Raw genomic sequence first — 25,872 nt, 5'->3', positions numbered from 1 at the left:
TCTGCTCAAGGAAGGCAGTATTGCCTTGTGGCTAGAGCACTGGGTGTGAACTCAGGAGACATGGGTCCTAATCCCACCTCTGCGTCTGGGAGACCTTAGGTAAATCATCATCTCTCTGTGTGCCTCAGTTTCCCTGTAAAGTACCCATGTGTCAGCAAGTCCTGAATGATCTCTCCCTTGATGACTATTGATGAACTCAGGGAAAAGGCCTCAGCTGCAGGCTGTATTTTCATGTACAGAGCTGCTTTGCCTAGGAGGTCAGCAGAGGGACCTTCTTTGACAACCTCATCCATTTTGGGTTAAAATTCACTTTAATCTTGAATGCAGGGCAATGAAATGTTATTATCCTTATTGTGTGAGTAAAGGGCAGCAGAGCTGTACTGAGCATGCCATGACTGAGGGGGGTCACCCTCCTGTAATCTTGCCCAATAAGCAGGAGATATTAATGCCAAATCCAAACAGAAGTCAGATGTGGGTGGATATTCTCTCTCTGGCAGGGTGGATTCTGTAGGGAGTGGCACATTACAAAACCTCAATTACTTCTGTGTGATACCGGGGAGAGATATACACACAGGGCTGGCTCTGCTCTCCCTGAAATCAGTGGAAACCTTTCTACTGAATTCAAAGCAATTAGGATTCAGCTGGTCCTGATACTACAATATTTTACTCTGTCTCATAAATAGATTCACAGATATTGAAACCCAGAAAGGATTGTTCTGATCATATGGACTGACTTCTGCGTAACAGGACTAGTCCCATATCTCCAGCCCATAACATCCTTGGCACAAGAGCCCAGAATTCAGAAAGAGACATCCGGTCTCACTCTAGAGACATCAAGTGATGGAGAATCCACCACCTCTGAAATGAGTCCCCCTGGGTGCCTGTCCCTTTACCATGTCGCCTGTAAGGAAATCAGCCCAAGAACATGAATGGGAGAGAGAGTCTGGGGCGGCCGCATTGAGTCCAATTTGAAACTTCCCCTTTTCTAGCACCAAGCAAACGTGGCAGGGTTTTTAATACCAGTGTTTTGATCAGGCTCATTGGAGGAGAACTGCAAGATCTGGATGTGAATAATGTGTATCCAGAACTTAGATAAGCAGCCACAAGTAGCTTCTAATTTGCAACATTCCCTGCTGTGCATGCGCCCAGAAGGATTTTCAAATGGTCACAACTGCATTAGTTTACCCCTGTCTGTTCTGAACTTCAAGCAAAGCCTGTGTAGACATTAATGACAATGCACCTGCCAAATTCCACATTTAAGGATTTGCCCATGTTTTGAACAGGTCAGTCCTGGTCTTCACCTTCATAACACTGCAGGAGAGCAGATGGAATCTAGCTCAACTAACGAGCATTGAGCTGCAGTTCAGGCACGGAGAGTTCAGCACAAGAGATGGAAGTTTAGAAACTTTTACTCTAGTTGTCACTTGCTTCTCCCACCGCGCCCCTGCTGCCTGCCCCCTGTGTGTTAAGCAGCCCTCTGTCCGTTCAGCGTGTTACCTGGTGCACTCAGGTACCGGCGAGCACTGGGGAGAGAAGTCTTCTCCTGGTTCCTGTCGTCCTTGTGCTGGTAGCGGCAGGAATACTCCCCTGCGCTCTCTGCAGAGACTGGCTGGGCTGACTCAACGATGAATTTGTTTCTGTCCTTGGGCAGCATTAATATTTCCTTTCCATCCTTACAGAAGATGACGCGCGTTGCCGAGGTGTCCATAGGAAGGAGGCAGATCAGTATGATGGTTTCCCCTTGGGGGGTAGGGCCCTTGTCCAGGATCAGTGTTGGGGCAGGGAGGTCACCTAGGTGGGGAGGAAACATTATTTGGTGAAACGGCTCCTCTCTCATGGAGCTGACATTTGAATTACGGCAGAGACTAGCCAGGCCCTTGTGTGTCACCCTGGATCGGGCTCACCTCAGCCGGGGACTTTATGTGACAGGGAACAAGGGTCTCCCTCTTGCCAGCCGGATTTGTAAATTCAAAACCATTTGTCCTACATGGGTCGGGGGGGGCTGCCCCCTCCTGCTTTATACCCTGTCAGCTCCCACCAGCTCCTCTGCTTTTATCCCTCTTGGGCCAGCTCCTCAGTGGGGGTAAATCAACAATCACCGGCTCTTTGCACAGGGTCTCAGGCTGTCGTGTCCTTGCCGCTGTTATTTGAATTAACTCAGGTGTGTCTACGAGCTCCAGTCACAAACTGGTGCAAATTCCACTGCTTTGCCACTTACAACCTCTTACCCCTTTCCCAATCAATTTATCCCCACTCCAGTGTAAACTGGGCCACCATTTACACTCCCACTGGATTTGGTCCCCTTGCACTCATCCTGTGGGTCTGACTCCGGTCCTACTGAAGTCAGACTGAGGCTGGCCCAGTGAAACAATACCAGGCTTTTTATATAGTCAATGGTGGTATCCAAAGTGTTCCCCATAAGACCTGATCCTCAGGCCTCTGCTCCCCCTGCTGGACACACAGGGCCTGATTCTTATTTACACTAAATCTCCATCTACTGGTAAAGGGAGTGTGAATTTACACCCTTTTTTAGCCTCCTTACACTGCCCAAGTGCTCTCAACAGGCCTTAGTGTGCCCGAGGATCAGGCCCCTCTGGTCTATTATTAATATTGTTACATGGCACCAACACTCACCGGGAGAGCTGCAGATTTCCTGACTTGCAGCCAGCGCCCCTGTGCAATAAAATATAAATTCCCGTCGTTAGTGCAGCCAGGTCAACTGGGAGCTTATCAGAGCAACACAAATTAAAAATACATGGAGATTTTGAGGTGAAAGTGAGCTGGTCCGGCCCGGTACTGCATAACGGTAAGAACCCGCACCGGCCCATACCCAGCGCTTTAATGTCCCTGCCCCTTTTGCCTCCCCTATCGGCAGCCATGCCAGTAGGGTCTGTACCCGCTGTGCCTTGTCTCCACTAGGACTGTACAGGGAAGTAGCTTTCTTGATGTACAAAGAAACCCCTTTTTGAAATGAAAATGTAACTTTAGACTAAAATGAAGGGAATTCTGGCTGGCAGGGTACTTTTTGTGGACAAAAAACAAAGATTGTTCACATTACATTTTTTCTTCTTTTGGCATTTTATGTGATATTAGATCTTAAAATTACAGCTCTGTGACTCATAGATGAGTTAACTTTAGACACATTTTAGGATGTTTGAAAATGTCTTGGTTGGAATTTTCATTTACTTGAGGCTTGTACTTGGCAGTTTCACTGCTCCTGACATTAAAGAAAGGGTGATTTGGGGTGATATGTGCATGGAAGGTTATTGAAGGAAGTAACATTCAAAGAATGATCAAAAGTAGAAATTCAGTTGGCAGCAAATTTGTCATAGAGCTGCATTCTCAGATTTCCTAGGATAGTCCAGTACAGACCCATGCACAGAGTGAAAAACTTAATATAAAAACTTAATATAAAAATATAAATCCTGCAGTCTTGCTGGGTCAGTGTTATAGCTGAGTTTCATGTATTACTCTGCTGCAAACAGAACATATTTCACAGCATTTGCCTCTGAATTCCAACGTGCAGCAGAAAGGAGAGTTGGAATAAAGAGCTGAAAGCATTTTACAGTTGCTAACCGTGATGGCAATACAAGGCTGTGCTCCGTGGGACAGCTCTTAGAGGCTACTGAACCCCGTGCCTTTGCAGGGGCTGATATGGACGCACACGGTTCCTAGATTCATAGAGTCCAAGACCAACGGGATCATTTGTGATGGTCTAGAACTTCTCCACAATAATCCTGGTTGAACAGAGCAGATCTGCTAGAAAACCAGCCAATGTTGATTTAAAAACTGCCAGTGATGGAGAATCCATCACGACCCTTGTGAAATTGTTCCAGTGTAATTAGTGGAGCTGCGGATGCCTAGAAAGCAGACCCTGAACATACCTCTTAGAAGGGGCTCAGCACACCCTACAGGATTAGTACTAATTAAGTGACTGATTAGCTGTTCCCAGTCTCCCTGAAAGCCAAGCTAAACCCAGGAAGTTGTGTCCATACTCACAGAGCAGGCAGAGGGCCAGTGGCAGGACCATTGGGAGAAGTGGTGAGAATCGCAGCAGTCCCTCAGGGACTTGGCAACAGGGAAGGCCTGTCTGTCTCTGCTCCTCAGTGTGTCAGGGAGAGACGTCTCTGTGGCTGTCTCATCTGATCTCTCCCCTTCTGATCTGCAGGGAGAAGGGAACAGAGAAGCCGCAGGCTCTCTCTGATCTGCCACGTGCTCCCCGAGGTTAGAGAGAAGAAAAGCCACAGCCCCCGTGAGAGACAGGGCCATGTGTGCTACTGGCCTCATGACTGGGGGGATCTCTCTCCCTGGCGGGAGGGGGACGCTGCTCTCCCAGCTGGTCTGTCATAGGCTTTATGCTGAACATTGTGGTTACTGAGATAACGTCCGTTCCAATGCTGCAAAGTCCCTCTCACATCTGCTAGACAAGGACTGTAAAAGCTGGAGACTAGGGAGGGTCTGTGCTGGTGAGAACTTCCACTGATGTTCATGGCCAAGCTCTCACTGGCAGCTGTCGGATCAGGCCCTTTCTTTGTAACTCAGTGGAATCATTCAAAGTGCTGATTGTCCCTTCACCTTCAGTAGTGCCTCACTCAGTGGTTCAAGTAGAATTCATCCTTATCGGTAAACTGCCCACATGGGAGGGACACAAAGGGGACACAAGCTAAAGGGGGCCACGTGACCTCCCCACGTGGCATCTCCCCACCTTGCCTCCAGCCTGGGGCCCCCACTTTCTACTCCATCCCTCCCCATGAGTACAGTACAGCCACGCCAGAGGAGCTGCTGGTCATTCTGCTCCTTCTGTGTCTTTGTCTCTCAGGCTTGTCAGTTCTATGGCTGAGCTGCAGCAGGCCCAGGATCACCTGGGTTGCCCGACTGAGGCTACTTTTCTCTCTGGGATGAAGACACGGCATTCTGTCTTGGCCGTGTCTAGCTAGGTGCCATCACCACTGTAGCATCTCAACTACTGCCAATCATACCTGCTTTTCACCCTCCTAACAGCCCTCAGAGGCAGGGGAGAATTATTCCCATTTCACCAGGCCCAAGAGTTGAAGCCACTTGCCCAGTTCCCCCAGTCAGTAGCTGACGGTAGCAGGAATTCTCCTCCATGACAGGGTGACTGCAGAGAAGCTGTTTTAGTGGCACAGAACTGGGGAGGACAGACTTGAGAGAGATGCTTCCACAGTAGTCATGGACAATACCCTTTGGTAACGCAGAGTTCAGGTGCCAGGTGATAGCTCCTGCCCTGTCAGAGTGTCGAGCCCAGCAAAGTTCAGATTGTGAACCCCAGGAAATGCAGAGTTAAGGTTAACACCCATGCACCTCACCTCTGCTCCCTGGGAGCTGGCGACAGCCACTGGGAACCATGGGCCTGCACTCTGGCTGCATTCCCTGTGCCAGGTGTGGCTGTGTGAAAGATGGAGGGGTTTGTCTGAGAAGCGTAGCAGGGTTGTGATGGGCTCTGAGGCCATGGGGGAGGGGTGGTGAATGAAGGCCCAAGAGGTGTATGTACTTGAGAGACCCAGTTTGCCCTGTGCAGCACTGTGTTGTGCAGGCTGTGCCAGTCACAGGGGTCAGGGGTATTCTCAGCTCGGGGACTGTCAGCAGGTAGGTGGGTCTGCTCTGTGGGTCTGCTGATGTGTGAGGGAAAGTCGAGCATTAAATGGCGTCGTGCACGTAGGAGTGAAGAGCTGGGGGAAGGGAGTAAATGTAGCAGAGGCGGAGTTCTTAGGGTGCAGCAGGCTCAGTCTGTGAGCGGCGGGTGGGTGCGTGTAGCTCCTGTTTGCTACAGTGCGAAGGCAGAGCCTGGGTGTACAGGGCAGTGCTCAACGAGGGCAGAGTTAAGGTTGCATGGCCCTGGCTCTTCCCTCGGTTTCCTGGTTTTAGGAAGCCTGAATGTGAAATACCTGAATTCAGAATGTTCTGGTTTTCAGACGTGTAAGTTTGGCTGGTCTTAGCGTTCTGGGTGGGCGCAAGATACCCTGGGGCAGCCTCAACTCTGTGCTAATGAAACTGTTTGTCAGTGTGTATGTGTGTGTGAGAGAGAGAGAGAGAGAGAGAGAGAGGCAGGGAGAGAGAGATCGATCAGGGCATAAATGATTTATTCTCACACCCTGTCCCCCTTGATCTGTGATGTTCACGATTCTCTGCATCTGGGTGTGTCTGCAGCCCCTGTTGGGATGAGAAAATGCTGCTTCGACTGACTCTTTGTCACTGTGAAGTTTCCCCAGGACCCCAGCGGACTCGGGGAGGCAATCATAGAATCATAGAATATCAGGGTTGGAAAGGACCTCAGGAGGTCATCTAGTCCAACCCCCTGCTCAGAGCAGCACCAATTCCCAACTAAATTATGGCCCCAGGTGATGCTTGGCGACGTTCGCAAGAGGCAGGTTGGGCAGAGAGATGGCAAAGCACTTTATTCACTGCACAGGAGCCAGCTCAGACCCAGCCTGCCAGAGACCCCTTGGGCCAGGTGTTTAAAGGAACTCAGGCACCTAACTCTCACTGACATCCATGGGAGTTAGGCACTTCAATACCTACAAAAATCTGCCCCCTTGTCCATCCTGTGTATGCTCAGAAGCTAGGGCTGGCCTGTAACATTTTGGCACATTGAGGAGGGGAGCTCAAATGATACTGCCATGCCTCCTCACTTGGGCCAAAACTTTGAAAGGTCTCAATTCTGCCTTCTTCCTGTTCTACACCTCTCATGGTACTGCTCTGCTACCTACTCCAATAAAGGAGAACTAACAACTTAAAATGCCTTATTCAAAAATTTTAAGTAACACTTCACTTTCTAACGCCTGAACAGCAAATGTGACTTTTCTTGTCTGCATGGTAAACACTGGCATTTTTATCTGTTTGAATAATTAAAGTGGTGTTTTCCGGGCCTTCTTGGCTGCAAAATTTGAACTGCTTCCTGCTGAAGGTCCACAGTCTGGGTCAGCTCATGCTCTATTGAGACGGTTGCAAGGCCGACCAGCCTCTCCTGTGTCATTGTGGAGCGTAGATGTGTTTTTATTAACTTCAGCTTGGAGAAGCTGCATTCTCCACTGGCAACTGTTACAGAAAGTGTTAGAAGTATGGGCAGAGCAACAAAAGCATTTGGAAAGAGGGTGTCATCTTATTTGTGCACATATATTCCAGAACAGCCTTTGGAGTTGATCCTGCTGAAATGTGTCTTGAAAGGGCTTTCAGTTCATCACCTAAATCAGTCGCATCAATATCACGCATGTCATCATGGGTCAACACCATCTTTAGTGCCCTGCATTTCTGGTGTAGGTCTTCTTCAGGTATAGTGAGGAGTTTTGGAATATCATACAACATCCCAAATATACTGCTGTGTTCTTCAACTGATTGTATTGCACAATCTAGCACCTGGTTAAAGAATTCAACTTCGAATTGTTTGGGGTCTCTCATGGGATTATCCTGTGCCTCATAATAAAAATGTCTTCTTCTTTGGTGACTCTTGTATTCTTGAATGGGTGGGAAAATAGCTTCAGTGTGAAGTTCCTCTGCCAACTTCTGTGCACTCTTCAGAACGTTTTGAAACCCTCATCTGACCGGTAAGACGGTAGGTATGACTTTGCTTTGTCCAGTTGTTCCATTGCTCCAGATAGATCAAGGTCAACACCTTGGAGTCTCTTGCTTACAACATCTATTTCAAACAGTATGTCATGCCACAACATTAAGCCACACAGAAATTTGAAGTTATATATGTTTCTGGTGATTCCATTTCCTTCTGCCACTGTTCTCCCATGAATAGTTCCTGTCATAGCATTATCCTCCATAATGGCAACTATGGCATCATCTATCTTCCTAATTTGGTGTTTGATAGGCTTTATCACCTCCACTCAACTTTCCCATCGTGTTGCGATCAGTGGTTTCAGTGTCAGAGAGGGCGTTCCCAGATGTTGCTTCAAAATTTGCCATCGATGAGTTGATGCAGAGAAAAATAGATAGATGCTTCGAATTGCATTAAAAAATTCAGCAGCCTAACTAGATGCTGATGCTGCATCACTGACCGCCAAGTTCAATGAATGAGAACTGCACGGGACAAAAAAAGCTCGAGGGTTTAACTCTCGGATCCATGTCTGCAATCCTTTGTTCTTTCCTCTCATGTTGGCACCATTATCGTAGCTCTGACCTTTCATGTGAGCTATCGCAATTCCCGTATCTTCCAGCTTTTTAAGAAGCACATTTGTCATACCAGCTCCTGTAGTATCATCAATGACAATAAATTCTAGAAAATGCTCTCCGACAGTCACCATTGCAGGGACATTTTCACTAGGTTCTGTTGTTGCTACAAAACGGACCATTAAAATCATTTGTTCCAAATGGCTGATGTCAGGTGTGCAGTCCAGAATAACAGAGTAATATCTTGTTGACTTCAGGTCTGCCACAATCTTCTGTTTGACTTTTGTTTTCACTAACTGTTTGATCTCATTTTGAATTGTTTTTCCAAGATGTGTGTACATTGCTTGGGTGGTGACTCTTTTTAGATGCTCCTGGAGTACAGCATCAAAGTCAGCCATCAGCTCCACAATTTTAAGGAAGCTTCCATTGTTTGGCACATACAGCTGATCTAAAGTGTCACGCAGTGCTAGGTTTTGGGTAGCAAGCATTCTCACAATGGCAATGAGCCTTTTCAGAACATTTTGCCAGTAAAGAGACTCTGATGCAATCTTCTCTTGATGCTGATCATCTATGGTGACCTTTAACCTTAGTTTCCTCTCAAGCTCTTTCCACCTATGGAATGCTCTCTGGTAATTTGCTGCCTTCTCATGGCATGCCAGATTTCTAGCCAGATTCTTCTAGTCCTTTGTTCCTGTAGAACCCAATGTGGCTGGAACATTAGACTGGAAGAATTGGCAACAAAAACAGTATGCAGCATTCTCGTTTTTTGAGTACATAAGCCATGGTCTCTCCACTTTGTCACCATTGGGGATTTCACGCCAGGAATGTGTTGGATGGAAACTTCTATTTTCATTGTCTTTGGGCAACATGCAATTTTTCACTTGCTGTGGCCCAGGCAGTACAAGGAAGTCCCTCAGGCTACTGCTCAAGTGGATCAACAGTCCTGGATCATCTAGACTTAAGGAACTAGATTCAGCAGCAGCTGTTTCTTGTGCTTCCACCACACTCTTCTCTGATCTACACTCTTCTTCAGGAATGTGCATGGTTACATCCATTTGAGATGGAGATATGGATGCTGCAGTAGCTGCCAGGTCACATACACTCTGACTAACTGGAAGATCAGGCATCTCCTCACCACTCACATCCTCACTGGGGCCGGAAGGCTCACCATGAACATTTGTGTCTCTGTATCTCAGGAGAGCTCTTTCCTGCTTAGACAGAAAAGCTTCCTTTGCTTTCTTTCTTTTTCCGAATGCTGTCCCAGAGGGGCATTTTCTTCTTTCATTCATGACTGCTGTTCTGTGCCAACTATAGTGGCTCTCAACACTCATTTGAAGGAGACAAATAAGCAGGCTGGTAGCAGGACCTGAGTGAGGGAAGATATCAGTGTCTTAAGGGCCTAACTGGCTCCTACTACTTCAGTTGACTGCCTGTTCTCCTCAAGCGGGTTCAGGGAAGCAGCAGGAAACAGGAAGTTCCCTGAGAAGCTGGTGTTAATCAGTCCAGGCTCCTGGGGTGCAAGAGAGGTACATAAAAGGCTCCTTCTCTTCTCTCTCCCTGCAGCTCCTGTTGCTTTCTGTTATTCCCTCTCCCCTTTTCTCCTGCATGCCTGTTATGTCGCTTGTGACCTCCTTCCTCCAGCCTAGCACTCCACCATCACTGTGTATCTAGAGCAGAGAGAATGCATATGTTCCAGCAGCAGACACAATTTTCTACACTCTGGGTCCTAGTGGCGCCCCTTCTCCCCAGTCTGGCACCTGAGGAGGCTGCCTCAGTTCGCCTCATGGTAAGGCCAGCCCTGCCAGAGGCTCAACACAGACCCCAGCACATCCCTCCATAGTCGCATTACAGCGTGTCACTGGCACAGCTACGCCCATGCCTGCATCCCCGTGCTGCCCAGTGGCACCATTTAGGGGCGGCAGAGGGAGCTCTTGCCCCGCTCCCAAGTTTCATCCCGGAGTCTGCTCACAGCACATGCCCTAGCCCCAGATGAAGCTCTTAACTGGAACACCGCTTGAGTGTGATATGTGATGAGTTCTGTGCTGCTCCCAGCTTCTGCCCTTGGGGCAAGGAGCTTTTTTATAAATAGAGGCAGGGTGGTTAAGATAACAAAAGGCTTGTCATTAAATTAATTTAAGGATGGTTAGATGATCCTGAAAGCATTGCAAGTTAAAAGATAGGAAACAAAAAGGGAATAAATAGTAAATTTTCAGAATGGAGAGAGGTAAATAGCGGCATCCCCCAGGGGTCTGTACTGGGACCAGTCCTATTCAACAATGATGTGGAAAAAGGGGTGAACAGGGAGGTGGTAAAATTTGCAGATCATACAAAATTACTCAAGATAGTTAAGTCCAAAGCAGACTGAAAGGTTACAAAGGGATCGCACAAAACCAGTTGACTGGGCAACACAATGGCAGATGAAACTCAGTGTTGATAAATGCAAAGTAATGCACATTGTCAGAATATAATCCCAATTATACATACAAAATGTTGAAGTCTAAATTATCTGTTACCCGTCAAGAACGAGATTGTGGAGTCATTGTGGATAGTTCTCTGAAAACATCTGCTCAATGTGCAGCGACAGACAAAAAAGTGAACAGAATTTTGGAAATCATTAGGAAAGGGATAGATAGATAGATAGATAGATAGATAGATAGATAGATAGATAGATAGATAGATAGATAATTGCTTCTATATAAATCCATTATATGCTCACATATTGAATACTGTGTGCAGATCTGGTCACCTCAGGTCAAAAAGGACATACTGGACTTGGAAAAGGTACAGAGAAGGGCAACAGAAATTATTAGGGGTATAGAACAGCTTCCATATGAGGTGAGATCAAAAAGTCTTGGACTTTTCATCTTGGAAAAGAGACGACTAAGGGGGGATATGATAGAGGTCTATAAAAATCATGAATGGTGTGGAAAAATTGAATAAGGAAGTGTTATTTACTCCTTTTCATAACACAAGATCTAGGGATCACCCAATGAAATTAACAGGGAGTAGATTTAAACCAAACAAAAGAAAGTATTTCTTTACAGTCAACCTGTGGAACTCTTTGTCAGGGGATGTTGTGAAGGCCAAAACTATAACAGGGTTCAAAAAAGAACTAGATAAGTTCATGGAAGAAAGGTCCATCAATGACTATTAGCCAGGATGGGCAGGGATGCAACACCATGTTCTGCATGTCCCTAGCCTTTGTCTGCTAGAAGCTGGGAATGGGTGACAGGGGATGAATCACTTGATGGTTACCAGTTCTGTTCATTCCCTCTGGGGCACCTGGCATTGGCCACTGTCGGAAGACAGGATACTGGGCTAGATGGACCATTGGTCTGACCCAGTATGGCCATTCTGATGTTCTTATATAGAACCCAGATGTATCTGCCCCCTGCTGTAACCCATTAGATCCCAACTCCCCTCTCAGAGTGGAGATAGAACCCAGGAGTCCTGACAGAGTCTTTCTCTCCACAGAGTTAGAAACAAAGTAAGAATACACATTAAAATTTTAAACCCAACCAGTGTCCCTTAAGTGATTTGCCACAAGAAGTCAGAACATCTTAGTATTAGAGCCGAGTGGGTCAAAGATTTGTTTATTTTTCTTTCTTTTATATAGGAATTACATACAGTGCGTCTGTCGGCTAATTGCTAAGTTATCTGCCAACAAATTCAAGTTTTCAAGTGCCTAAGTAGCCCCTGAAATCACAGTTAAAGTTGCCCCCCCACCAAAATTTGAAACGGTGCTCCTCGCTGCCCCTCTACCCATCCCCACCATGAGGCCAACACCAGGTAAATTTGGCTCAGCGTCTGCTTCCTGGAAACTCAGTAAATGCAGGGGCCTTTCTGATCCAAATTTTGAACCAGTTTGGAACCCTGAATTTGCATGTCCCACGACCAGGCAAATGGCTTGTAGCTGCTTTTCCCTCTGAATGTGGATTTTATGTGCAGGCCTCAGGGGTGGAAATATTGGCCATGAAGGTTCTGCCATAAATAGGACAACCGGCTGTGACGCGAAACCTGGCCTTGGCCACACCCAGCTCCCACTGCCCGAGAAATATGTGAACTTCTCTTGTTTCATTGATTGACCCAAACGCTGCTTCTCGCTGGCTGGTTAACAGGCTCCATTGCTGTCTCCTTCCCCGGGGCTCTGCTCAGGCAGGCAGGGAATGTGGGGCTCACACAGGCTTGTGGGGCACTGAGAATCCTGTGGGGGAAGTGACAGGGAATCCCAGTGACCATCTCACATGCACCTGCCCCCCACCTCCTCCAGTATTTCCCTGAGTGCCGGGCAGGGGCTCGTTCCCCAGCAACGGGCTGGTGACAGCCCTGGGTGTCCTGTGCTCTCAGCCTGTCCCCATATCTGCAAGGAGAGCTGGGGAAGTTCCTTGCTCTTGAGGCCCTGCTCCCAGATGCTTCTAACCACGAAGCCCCAAATGCTGGTCCTTGGGGTTATAAAATGCTGGGGAAGGGCAGCAACTCAGGATCTAGGTGAGTGAGCCCTGGGGCTTGGCAGGGGGATGCTGGTGAGGGGTCCCAGCAGAGACCACGCCCTTGGTAGCAGGTGGGGGAAATGGAGGCTCCGAGATGGCAGGGAAACTCCCCCAGCTGAGCTGGACGTCATCAGGGACCCGCAGACAAACCTTCTTCTTTCTTCTATTGCATTTATGGGGCCAGATCCCCAGCTGGTGTAAATCTGTGTCGCTTAATTGTGGTCAAAGGAGTGAGGCCGATTTACACCCACTGGTGATTTGGTTCATTGGCTTCAATGGAGCTACAGCTGATTTACACCAACTGGGCATATGGCCAATTGACACCAATGGAGTCACACCAGTTTACACCCATTGGGGATCTGGCCCCACTGACTCCAGTAAAGTTACAGTGACATGAAACTGACTGGAGAATGAAGCCCAGAGTCTCCAAGTCTTTCTCCCTTCATGCCAGCATGGTCACTGTTTATTCCCTGGGGCTGGGTCACTCATTCCTGGTCAGACTTGAGGTGGCAGCGCTGGGATCAGCCCAGGAAGTTCCCAGGGTTTAGCTGTATCTCCTGGTGCACATTTCCATGGGAACGTTTTGCCAAACCCGGCTCCCTAGGCACCATCTGCCCTGTGGGCACCAGCACGGCAACTCACCTGGTCAGGGCCGGCTCTGGTGACCTCGGCACCTGAGAGAAAGAACCAAGGTCAGTGCATCCTCACCAGTCTCCCCACACCCTTGAGAGACCCCAACCCATGTCCCCCAGGGACACAGACCCATCTCTGACCCCAGCTGGGCCCACTGGGGAAAGACAGTGCCAGGCACTGCCTGGCCAGTGTGAGCCCTAATGGGCTGGCTGGGTCTATAATGCTGGGTGCCCAGCCTGGTGCCCATGTCTGGAGGGGGGGTGTAGAACTGGGACAGGCCCCATGGACCCTGGCTGCCCACTGATAACGGGGCGATGCTCTGGCTGTTCCTGGCGTGTGTCTCCTTTCTCTCCATACAAGGAGGTGTCTGTGCAGGCCCCTGCGCCCACCCTGCAGTTTGCAGCAGGAGCTGCTAGGGCTCCCGCCAGTCCCTCCCCTGACCAGGGCTGGGGGCTCCCGTCACCCTGTCATTGGGCTGGGAAGAGGCTGAGGTGACAGAGAGAACAGTCCTCATCAAGGCAGGACTCTCTGGCCTGGCTACTCAGGGCCCCCCTTTTGGCCCCAACACTCCGGACTCTGTCACCAGCCAACAGATGGACAAACGGCCGAGCTCCCCCCTGGGGCAATGCCAGAACACCAGACTCTTACATTGGATCTGATCTTCAGCGGCCAGGCTGCTCCGGTCTGGGATGGGATCCCTGTGTGGAATGAGAGCTGTGAGTCCCACGTGCAGCACCTGGTGCCGGGGCTGGGGCCTGCTGCCGTTAGCAATAGGGGCAGAAAGGCAGCAGCACCATCACCATCACTGGGGTGTTGGGGGAAAGAGACTCAAAGACTATGGTCAGGCCCCCACAGAACCCCAGGAACATTTGCATGGTGGGTAGCTGGGGGGTATGGCCCAGGTCAGCTCCCCAGGGCAGAGTCCCAGGAAGGGCAGCAATGAGCCCCTCAGACCTGGGCATTACGTGGGGAGCAGCCCCTGAAGGGAGCTGGGGGTCAGGGCAAGGTCTCTTTCCTACCTGTGAGTCCTGCGGCGTGACACAGCTACCAAAAGAAAGAAAATAGTGTTAGGGAAGCTCAGTGCACGTCACGGCCTGGGGTGACTGCCAAGCCAGAGCCAGCCTGTCAGTCTGCACCTCTGCCCCCGATGTGCTGCACCTCCCCGCTGGTCTGTAGGGTCTAGCTACCCACAGAGCCCTGCAGCCGCAGATCCATGGAGGCAGCACAGGTCAGTGGTTAGTGCAGGGGACAGATGCCCAGAGATCCCAGGCTATGGCTACTCTACAGAGCTTACAGCTGCGCTCCTGTAGCGCTGCTAGTGCAGACTCCCGAAGCTGACCGGGAGCGCTCTCCCAGTAATGTAATAACTCCAGCCCCCAGCAGTGGCAGTAGTTATGTTGGCAGGAGAAGCCCTGGGCGACATAACATACTGACGTAAGCTGTAGTGTGTAGTGCTGGTTTCACCTCCTCGTGCCTGAGCTGGGATACAGCCTGCAGACGTGCCCTTTGCTGCCCTTGCAGTGGGGTTAAAGGTTTCAGAGCGATGCTCTGGAACAGCTGCTCCACCCAGTTCACGCTCCACTGCACCAGCACATACCTGTCTTCATCAGAAAGCATCCAAGCAGCGCCAGAGCCAGGCCGGCCGTGACTGCAAGTCCCACAATGAGTCCTAGCGCTAGAATACCTTTGGAGCACCCGGGAACGGAGAGAAAATCAGGATATTAGGCAGGGCACAGAAGCTCAGGGAATGTCACATGTAGGCCTGGGAACATCCAGAACACACGGGGGAAGAGAAAAGGGATGAGCCCTTTGGCCTGGGAGCCAGGATGCAGGGTCAGCTCGACGGGACATGGATCCAGGCTGGGAGGGAAACCCCAGGAGTCAGGGAACCCCAGGGTTGAGGGATCCAGGATAGGGAGCAAGCCCCAGGGTTCAGGGATCCAGGATGGGATGTGCCTGTAGCACTGAGCTAAACCAATTACCTTGGGGCCAAGCCTGCCCTGTAGAGCCGCCATTCCCAGAACAGCTGGATCCATCTGTGGGGCAGACACATACCAATCACAGCTCACCTCAAACAGCTGAAAGCCCAGCATGACATGGCAACGACTATGTGTAGCAGTTTGTGCGCATAGCTATGATGCTAGGGGGCTGCTGGGGCACCTAATCCCCACTGATTGCAATGGGAGTTAGGCGCCTCAGTACCTTTACATCATTTCATATCAGACCGCAACCTGGCGCACACCAGAAAAAACAGAGTGTGGCTATAATACATCAGCAAATGCAAGTCACCTCACCCAGTTAAACCTGCCTATAGCCCTGGGGGGACGGCAACTGTCTCAGGGCGCCCCCTTGTGTCACAATATGGCTCTGAAGGTGCCTCACCCACAGCCCCCACTTGGGTCTCCCAAGACCTTTCTCCAAAGTTCCTAAAGAGCATCAAATGAGTCCTTAGCTCCTCAAGTCCAACCCTGGTTCCCCCTTGATTCAGGGTTCCCACAGGCCTCCTTCTGGAGCCTGCGGATACTGCCAGTAACTTCTCCCATGAGAGGAATATCACAACCCTGCTTCTGGGCTCTGAGATGACATCTCAAGGGGGTTCCCTTCCTGGGGTCAGGAGTCCCACAGCCTCCTTCCCGGGGTTGTGTGCGATTGTTGAGGCCAACTTCAGCCCTCGCTCAGCTTCTCTGCGCTGACCCCTTTTAGCCCAGACCAGCCCTCCATCCCCCTTTGGCTCCCTGCAGGATTCTCTTCTATCACGAAGCCTGGACTGACTTAGCCACATGGCCTACCTGGCTCATGGCTGTGAGAATGTTCCCCACCAGGGGCGGAGCGTGGAGTGGGGTTGGACTCATCACCTGGAAATTAAGGGGTAAAAAAAGTCACTGAGGAATGAAACTTTTTTGTCTATTTTTAAAATTTCTCATTTGAAACAAAAAAAAACTGTTAAAAATGAGATTTTTCAGTGAATTTTTTTTTATTAAATCCTATTTTTGATGAAAATATTTTTCAGGTGAAATATTTCCAGCAGCTCTAGTCAGACTCCGGTTAGTTTACAGCTTTGTTTTTCTGAACCACAGCAAAGCATGTGCATGAGCACCTGAATCGCAGCCAAACTGACAAGGATCACACCTGCCACTAGCACCTGTGCAGTCGCCATATGGTGGATTCAGTGATTCCTCCATTTTCATGCTACGCCCTCGAAAACCATTCATCCTGGGACAGAGGCAAGCATGGAAAGAGTCAGCACAAGAGACGGAAGTGAGGAGTGACTGAAGACAGGAGGTTATAACTAGGGCCCTACCAAATTCCTGGTCCATTTTGGTCAATTTCACAGTCATAGGATTTAAAAATCATAAATTTCATGATTTCAGTTATTTAAATCTGAAATTTCACAGAGTTATAATTGTAGGGGTCCTGAGCCAAAAAGGAGCCGTGAGGGGTGTTGCAAGGTTATTGCAGGGGGGCTGTGGTACTGCTACCCTTACTTCTGCACTGCTGCTGATGGCGGCGCTGCCTTCAGAGCTGGGCAGCTGGAGAGTGGCAGCTGCAGACAGGGAGCCCAGCTCTGAAGGAAGAGCTGCCACCAGCCTCAGCACAGAAGTAGGATAGCATCGTATGGTGTTACCACCCTGACTTCTGTGCTGCTGCCTGCAGAGCTGGGCCCTCAGTCAGCAGCTGCCACTCTCCGGCTGCCCAGCTCTGAAGGCAGCACAGAAGTAAGGGTGGCAATACCACGACCCACCTAAAATAATCTTGTGACCTCCCCTGCAACTCCCTTTTGTGTCAGGGCCCCCAGTTTGAGAAACAGTGGTCTCCCCCATGAAATCTGTATAGTAGAGGGTAAATGCACACAGAAGACCAGATTTCATGGGTGGGGAAGATCAGATTTCACAGTCTGTGATGCATTTTTCATGGCCGTGAATTTGGTAGGGCCCTAGTTATAACAGAAAGTGATTTCCCTGATTCATCCTTGTGTGACACCACCTTGACACTGGTGCGACACCACTGATTGCAACAGCTGATTGCGATGGAGTGACACGGGCGGCAATCCACAGGAGCACAGAGGTGATCTGGGCCCCTCGACTATAGCTGGAGCCTCATTAACGGCCACTATCCGAATCCTTGTCACTTGGCTGAGATTCTGTGTGGGGGCCAGCACAGGGCACCAGCTCAGTTCCTCTTTGCCCCTCTACCCAGCAGGGTCTTCACCCCTTGATAACACTAGCTGAGAGCATTACCGGCCACGTGCAGGTGCCAGGAGTCACTGGAGTGAGAATTGTTCTCCTGGTTATTGTCATCCTTGAGCTGGTAGCGGCAGGAAAAGGCCCCTGAGCTCTCCCTGGACACTTGGTAAGGTGAGTCGTAGACGAGTTTGTTTCCTTCCTTGGGCTGGACAGAAATCTCCTTCCCATCTTTGCAGAAGACAATGCGGGTCATGGGGATGTCCAAAGGGACTAAACATGACAGCATGGCTGTGTCCCCTTGGCGGGCAGACAGCCTGTCCAGGAACAGCCGCGGGGCGGGGAGAGTGCCTGGGGAGCAAACACACCAGAGTTAAACACCTGGGGCCAGACACCCGCTGCCCCCCGCCCCTGGTGCCAATCAGCAAAGCTGCATTCACTGCAATGGAGAGGGACTGATTTACAACAGCTAGGGATCTGGCCCCTTGTTGGTGTCACTCCCTGAGGTTGCAGTGTCTGGCAGGTGCACTGGGAATGTGCAGAGTTTTTAGCCTTTGCTTGTCCCTGTTTGAGGCCTGAGGCCCCTGTGCAGTGCTATGGATTACAAGGCTTCAGGTGTCAGACACCAGGAGACAGGCAGAGGAATAGAGAAGTGCGATTTGCCCCCATTTGTGATTGGATGCCTCAGTGTGTCCCAGCGGCTTTGTGCTGCCGCATGAACCCATGTCAATGGGCCATTTCCAGCGGGATGGCAGATGTTGGGGGTCACTGGAGTAGCGCATAATGGCCAGAGCATCCCAGGGAGCCCGTCCCATCGGGGATGCAAAGGGTAGAGTTGGATGGGAGGTGTGAGTGCTGCAGGAGAAGCATCTCCTGGCTGTGAGCAAGGAAATGCAGCCACCCTGACCTGAACAGCCTGTCTCTTCTCCCACACTGGTGTAAATCAGGAATAACTCCCCTCAAGCCAGTAGAGTCCCACCACAGAGAGGGGAATCAGGCTCCAAGACACTTTCATTGATGCTGCACTGATCTCGGTATTCCTTGAGGTCAAACACAGCCCTGGTGTAGGCAGGACATGCACCCACTTATGCCAGTGGCTGAATTCATTCCCCACTTTAATACCAAACAGGTGATTTCCACTGCTCGGCAAGGTCTGATCTATAACCGCTTACTGGCCACCTCATGCCCCTCCTGTGTCACAGTACTGTCTACATGGTCACTGGATTTGGCCCTAAGTGGTGTAAATTAGGTGCTGAGACTTTATGGGACAAATTCTCAACTGGTGTAAAGGGATGCAAATCCTTTGACTTCAATGGACATGCACCTGTTTACACCAGCAGAAGATTTGTTCCAAACTGGGGCTGATCTTGCTCCTAGTGAAGATATAAGGAATTCTCCCACAGGAAGCAGGTTTGGGCTTTGTATGCCGAGGTTAAAAATGGAACCCAGGAGTCCTGACCTCCTCACAGCTCTGCTCTAACTCACTAGAGCCCATTCCTCTCCCTGGGCTCGGAACAGAACCCAGGAGTCCTGACTCTTACAATGCTCTGCTCTGACCCATTAGACCCTGTGACGTTGCACTCCATATGATTTTATGAAAATATGCTAATGAGTGTGAATATAATGTAACTGGAATATGCTTCATGTAAAAGGTCTCTTTTAAGGTATCATTACAAATCTTATAATCTACTGAGTGTGATCATCCTATTTGTATGAATGTAGCATTCTTGTACCTGAAACTAGAAATATGAAATATAACTCTGAGGTTCTATTGTAATTATCCAAAGAGTGGGCCATTATTGGTGGTTTGGAATCTTCATGGCTCCCATTAACCAGGACAATTGACTGTAGATGGATCTGCTTGCTTCCTGTGAGTCAGGCCAGGAAGAACGAAGGCCGGGGTCTCACAGGACATGTGACCATGTCACCTGGTACTGGAATCCATCTTAAACTGGGTGCTTTTCCATTTAGAAGGGGAGGTAGGGACCCAGAGAGACAAAAGATTCCTGCCTTGTGCCAAAGCTATATAAGGCGGTGGAACAGAACAAAGGAGGTTGCAGTCATGTGAAATCCCCTGCTTTTCACCTAAGATGCCTGCTGAAACTAACAAAAACTGTACCAGGGAAAGGATTAGGCCCAGACTAGGAAAGAAGCTTATTGGAACATCTCTGAAGGTGGGATTTATCTGCAATCAGTTTCTTAATGTATTAGGCTTAGACTTGAGTGCTTAGTTTTATTTTGCTTGGTAACTTACTTTGTTCTGTCTGTTATTACTTGCAAGAAATTAAATCCTACTTTTTATATTTAATAAAATCACTTTTGCTTATTAATTAACCCAGAGTAAGTAATTAATACCCGGGGGAGCAAACAGCTGTACGTATCTCTGTATCAGTGTTATTGAGGGCAGACAATTTATGAGTTTACCCTGTATAAGCTTTATACACAATAAAACAGATTCATTTGGGGTTTGGATCCCATTCGGAGCTGGGTGTCTGAGTGCTAGAGACAGGAACACTCGCTAAGCCATTTTCAGTTAAGTCTGCAGCTTTGGGGGATGTAGTTCAGACCTGGCTCTATGTTTGCAGCAGGCTAGCGTGTCTGGCTCAACAAGGCAGGATTCTGAAGTCCCAAGCAGGCAGGGAATCAGGCTCAGAGGTAGTCTCAGCACATCAGGAGACAGGCCCAAGTGGATCTCTGTGACCGAATCTGTCACAGACTCCACTCCCCTCCCAGAGCTGGTGCTAGAAACCAGGATATCAGACTTCCAGCCCCGCCACCCTCATTATTAGACATGTTCTTTTCTCCTAATGTAGCCAACACTCACCTGGAGAGCTACAAATTTCCTGGCTTGCAGCAAGTGAACCTTTTAAATAAAATACAAATTCCTGTTAGTAGTGCAGCCAGACATGCTGTAGAACATTTCTTTCAGTTTAAAATCAATGGGCATTCTCCCAGCAAGGCAGCATACAGACGCAGGCTGGTGACAGCTGTGGAATCCCCCTCCTTTAATTCCCTCCTGTGCAATAAACTGCATTTGTTAATCACACTCTTCCAACTAATCCCCCCCTCCTTGGGATGACTCCTCACCCACTGAGTTGCACTGCTGAGTAGAGGGGTCCCTAGATTCAGTTTTTAAGTCCATAAGGGACCATTCTGATCATCTGCTCTGACCTCCTGCATAAGACCATCCAGAAAACCTCACATGGTGATTCCTGCCTCTAGCCAAGAACCTGGGTTTGAGACAGACAGCATCTCTTAGAGACACATCCACTTGTTATTTAATGACTCCAAGTGACAGAGAATCAAACTGCTTCTCTTGTTAATTTGCTCCACTATTAAATAAACCACCCTTCCTACATGGGCCTTATTCCAGTATGAACTAGTCTGACTTCACTTTCCAGCCATTGGCTCTCATTTAGCCTTTGTCTGCTCGATTAAAGAAATCTACCTCTGATGTCAGAAATCTTCTCCCTGTGGAGGGGCTTGTATGCTATGATCAAGTCACCTTTTAACCTTTTCTCCCATCAGCTAACAGATTGAGCTCCATCAGCCTTTCACTGTCAGGTAGCTGTTCCAGACCTCACATCATTCCTATAGTTCTTCCCCAAACTCCTGCCTTTCCCACACGTGTGGATCAGGTGAATGAGTGATTTAAAACGGCCCTGGCAATATTCAGTGCTGGGTCCATGCTAGGGCTAAGGCCCGAGATCACACAGACATTGCCGCTGTTAAAATATGTGGATTTTGCCTAAAGGGTTGAAAGTGTTTTAAATCCCCTGATATAGAAAACAGCAAGCAGGGAAAAGTAACAGTGTTTGGCAGTGCTAGAGAGGTACTGTAGACCAGATGTGTGTGTGTGGCAGGGGTTTGGGGGGCTGGCACAGGCCTGCCTGGGGACTGGGGCAGTGGTGCCAATCTAACAGCCCACCTGGAACATGCCCCTCAGAACTTATTAAGCAAACTAGTCTCATCTCAGCCTTCTCAACCCGTCCCGTTGTGCCCATACTCACAGAAAAGCCAAAGGCCCACCGGCAGGATCCTGGGCACAAGCCATGATAACCCCACAGTCTGGCAATGCCACAGCAGCATCTGTCTCTCGGGGATCCGGGCACCGTCTCTCGGGCTCTGCTCCTTAGTGTCTCAGTGAGAGAAATGCCGTGGCTCTCTGATCTGGCTTCTCTCTTTCTAACCTGCAGGGAGCAGAGAAGCTGCAGGTGCTCTCTGATCTGCCACGTGCTCCTCAAGGTTCAGAGAGAAGAAAAGCCACAGCCTCTGTGAAAGACAGGGCCGTGTCTGCTACTGGCCTTGCAATGGCCGAGGACCTCCCTCCCTGGTGAGGGGGGAGGTTGCTTGCACAGATCCTCCCTCACGGGTTGGCCAGATTCTCTGTTGTTCCCAAATGCTGAGGATTGGGGGGTTGATAGTGGATCAGACCAACCCATCTGAACCCAACTCCCCACCTTTGGGGTTTGATACTGGATCAAACCAGCCCCTCTGAACCCAACTCTCAGGTTAGCCCCAATTGAGAATTACAGAGCATTAGTGGCTTCTCCACAGTTATAGTGGCAACAAAGTTTCAATTTAAAGCAGAAATTTAAGCTCTGTTTAAAATCCACAGGACAAGTCAAATCCACCTGAAAAGTGGATGTCTGGGTCAGTGGCGTAGGTAGAGTGTTTGAGGGAAATTTGAAACCATTTGAACAAGAGGGTCCCAAACAGAGCCCTTAAAAATGGGGCTGTTTCCAAAATAGCAAAATTCATGTAAGATTAGGCGTTGAAAAGGCCCCAACAGGAGTCGGGCACGCCTCATGGCTTTCATGGCAGTTAGAACCTCAGATGCTCAAGCACCTTTGGAAATTCCTTCCCTTATGTTCAGCTGTTGGAAACGGCAGCCATCTTTACTAAGGGCAGCCTCCCTTTCACATCCCAATGGTAGATCAACATAGAAGCCATCTTAACGAAGGGCAGCCCCCCCTTTCACATCCCAAGGGTATAACAACATGGCAGTTGTCTGTCTAGAGGGAAGCCTGTGACTATAAATAAAGCCTGAAGCTGCCCATGGGGAAGATGGTTGCCATGACACTACAGCCTTGGAATGTGAAAGGGAAGTTGCCTCTGATAAAGATGGCTCCCATGTCCCATTGTTCCCAATAAGATTGAAGTTACAGGCTGCCTTCAGGGAAAATGTCTACTATGTCATTAAATACTGTGACTGGGAAAGGGAGATTACCCTCAGTAAAGATGGCTGCCATTTCCCATTGTTTCCGCTGTTTGAAGTTTCAGGCTGCCCTCTGGGTAATGGTTATTATTTCCCTAAAGCCTTGCAAGGCTGCCCATGGCATGGATGTCCAATTTACCCCTTGTTTCAAATGGAAGTGAAGCGAATGGCTTCCCACAGAGAAGATGGCCACCATGTGCCTGATGCGGCAGAGAGGTTGCCCCAAGTAAAAATGGCCACTCTCTCTTATTGTGACCAGCAGGATTGAAGCCAGAGGCTTCCTGCTGGGAAATTTTTGCTATTCCTGAAGGGCAGTCTGTGGCTTCATTCTCCTTGGACACAATGGGAAATGGCGGCCATCTTTACTAAGAGCATTTTCCCTGCCACACCCCAAGGCATCACTGACATGGCAGCATCAGGTGCATTGAAACAATGGGAAGCTGTGGCCATTGTTATGAGGATGGCCTCCATTTCCCCATATATCTCCCCCATCCACAATAATTCATCCCATTCCCCAGTTTGTTCCATTTCCCCAGCAGGGCTCTCCTGGGCTCTTCATACAGAAGCAACCAGCCCCCTCCTCCCCACCACCAGCCAATCCCTTTGTCCCTCTTCTAGCCACGTGAGGGTGTCGCTGTGCCCATCCCCACACTACCCTGTGGGAGAGGCCCCTATTGAGTATTGTGGTTCCATCTAGTTTCCAGGATGCTGGATCTGCAGCACCACAAGTCCCATCCCTCTCTGTGTGCAGCCCATGCCGTGCCCAGCTGCCCATGGGATCATCCAAAGAGGGGGCCAGGACCCTGCTAGAGCGAGCAATGCAGGGGAATTTTCAAATCCACTCCCCCATCCTCTGCAGACTGGGACTGACTCTGAGGTGCTGATAGAGATTTCTCTGTCCCCAACAGGCTGCACAGCTGGAGGGTGGGAGCATCCCGACCATGGCCCAGCCGCTTTTTGGGCAGGCCAAGCCCAAGTGGTGCTTCAACCCCACATGCCAGGTCACCACGCCACTCACTCAAGTTTGGCCCAGTCGCCCCTCTGCCAGGCCAAATTGGGGTGGGTGATGTTGTGATGCACAGCTGCTCACTCAGATTTGGAGGGGGTGGGAATATGGGCTCATGGGCAGGCAATCAGACTGCTGGGGGAGGGGCTGCCTGACAGGGGAAGAGGAGGATCCGCTGGGGGAACCTATGGCCCCCAGACTGTAAGTGGCACTCTGCAACCCCTGCTGTCCCCGCACTGTACCCCTCTCCCTTCCCAGAATTTCAGGCTGTAGCAATTAGCAGAGGGAGAACTGGGTCTTTTCATTGCAGCTCTTTATTGGAGTTTGCACATTCACAAGACGCTCCATTCCCTAGGTGCTTTGTTCCAGGTGGGCCTTGAGTGGGCATGACTGTTATAAAAAGGCAGTTAGCAGTGAACCAGCTGAGCGGCAAACAGCAGAGGCTAACAGAGGGAGTTTGCCTAGGATGTGTCCGAGAGGAGGTACACTAAATGCTGCATCAGGGGGGCTGTGTTGGTGAGTATCTGAGCATCTGTTGCAGAGATAGGTTATCAGTTTGATCGTGTGCTTGATTGTTTGTTTGAAAAGTGTGAATTGGGAGTGCTTTGTTCCAGGTGGGCCTTGAGGGGGCCTGACTGTTATAAAAAGGCAGTCAGCAGCAAACCAGCTGAGCAGCGAACAGTGGAGGCTGACAGCGGGAGTTTGTCTGGGGAGAGCCCACTTAGGCTTTCATCTTGCGGGCTTCTGTGAATAGTTAATGCAACAGCTGAGGAAGCTCTTAGAAGGAAGAAATTATGGAAGGTGAGCATTCAGCTGTTGTAACCTGCACAGGTTGTGCCATGTTTGTCTTTCTTCCACAGGACAGAAGCAACTTTCTCTGTACAATGTGCAAGCTGGTCTCTCTGTTGGAAGAGAACATTCAAGGTCTGGAGAAACAAGTATTGATCCTGCGTTGCATAAGAGAAAATGAAGATTTCCTGGACAGACATCAGGATATGCTTCTACGGGCACAACGTTCTGAAGAATTGGAGCAGGCAGCGTGGAGGGGACAGAGAAGAAATTTGGCAGCATGTGACCTCCAGAAGAAGAAAAAGGAGTGTCCATGTACCAGCAATGGAGATAGAGGTGAGCAACCATTTTCATGTTCTCTCCACAGGTACTAATGTGGAGAGTGGACTAGATGATACATCTGAGGGAAGGGAGCAGAAGAAGACTCCACCGATTGGAAGGCATGAGATGCACTGTCCTAGGGATGGGGGTTCCACGACCACCACTCCCAAGAGAAGGAGGCAGGTGGTGGTGGTTGGGGACTCCCTCCTCAGGGGGACTGAGTCATCTAGCTGCCGCCCCGCCCAAGAAAACTGAGAGGTCTGCTGCTTGCCAGGAGCTAGGATTCACAATGTGATGGAGAGACTGCTGAGACTCATTAAGCCCTTGGATCGCTACCCCTTCCTGCTTCTCCATGTGGGAGATGATACTGCCAATGATACTGCCAAGAATGACCTTGAGTGGATCATTGCAGACTACGTGGCTCTGGGAAGAAGGATAAAGAAGTTTGAGGCGCAAGTGGTGTTCTCATGCATCCTCCCTGTGCAGGGAAAAGGCCTGGGTAGAGACTGTTGAATTGTGGAAGTCAACGAATGGCTACGCAGGTGGTGTTGGAGAGAAAGCTTTGGATTCTTCGACCATGGGATGGTGTTCCAAGAAGGAGGAGTCCTAGGCAGAGACGGGCTCCACCTAACGAAGACAGGGAAGAGCATCTTCACAAGCAGGCTGGCTAACCTAGTAAGGAGGGCTTTAAACTAGGTTCACCGGGGGAAGGAGACCAAAGCCCTGAAGGTAAGTGGGGAAACGGGATACCGGGAGGAAGCATGAGCAGGAGAGTGCAAGAGGGGAGGACTCCTGTCTCAGACTGTGAAAGCGAGACAATCAGCGAGTTATATTAAGTGCCTATACTGAAATGCAAGAAGCCTGGGAAATCAGCAGGGAGAACTGGAAGTACTGGCACAGTCAAGGAACTATGATGTGATTGGAATAACCGAGACTTAGAGGGATAACTCACATGACTGTAGTACTGTCATGGATGGATATAAACTGTTCAAGAAGGACAGGCAGGGCAGAAAAGGTGGGGGAGTTGCATTGTATGTAAGAGAGGAGTATGGCTGCTCAGAGCTCCGGTATGAAACTGCAGAAAAACCTGAGAGTCTCTGG

At 49.6% G+C, this 25,872-nt stretch overlaps 1 protein-coding gene across 6 annotated transcripts; it reads right to left on the bottom strand.

The window, feature by feature from the left end:
• Window positions 1-1,729: 1,729 nt before the first annotated feature.
• LOC123350052 lies at window positions 1,730-22,905 on the bottom strand. 6 transcript variants are annotated; one of them, XM_044988398.1, is made up of 11 exons: window positions 21,448-22,056; window positions 20,262-20,300; window positions 17,495-17,788; window positions 16,046-16,111; window positions 15,239-15,292; window positions 14,854-14,940; window positions 14,276-14,300; window positions 13,905-13,954; window positions 13,266-13,297; window positions 2,635-2,673; window positions 1,730-1,791 (listed from the first exon to the last, which is right to left on the bottom strand). In XM_044988398.1, exons 1-11 carry the CDS (start codon window positions 21,524-21,526, stop codon window positions 1,768-1,770), a joined length of 789 nt encoding a protein of 262 aa, XP_044844333.1. In that variant the 5' UTR covers window positions 21,527-22,056; the 3' UTR covers window positions 1,730-1,767. The 6 variants fall into 6 exon arrangements, with proteins under 6 accessions (XP_044844333.1, XP_044844332.1, XP_044844329.1 ...); XM_044988397.1 differs by lacking the exons at window positions 1,730-1,791; window positions 2,635-2,673 and adding exons at window positions 11,768-12,337; window positions 22,795-22,905 and having other exon boundaries at window positions 21,448-21,627; XM_044988394.1 differs by lacking the exons at window positions 1,730-1,791; window positions 2,635-2,673 and adding exons at window positions 11,768-12,337; window positions 22,795-22,849 and having other exon boundaries at window positions 21,448-21,709.
• Window positions 22,906-25,872: the final 2,967 nt, after the last annotated feature.

Source organism: Mauremys mutica, chromosome 15 (genome assembly GCF_020497125.1).
Source record: "Mauremys mutica isolate MM-2020 ecotype Southern chromosome 15, ASM2049712v1, whole genome shotgun sequence".
Lineage (NCBI taxonomy): Eukaryota > Metazoa > Chordata > Testudines > Geoemydidae > Mauremys > Mauremys mutica.
Note: the sequence above shows the minus strand (reverse complement) of the source record. Positions and strands in the feature narration are given on the sequence as shown.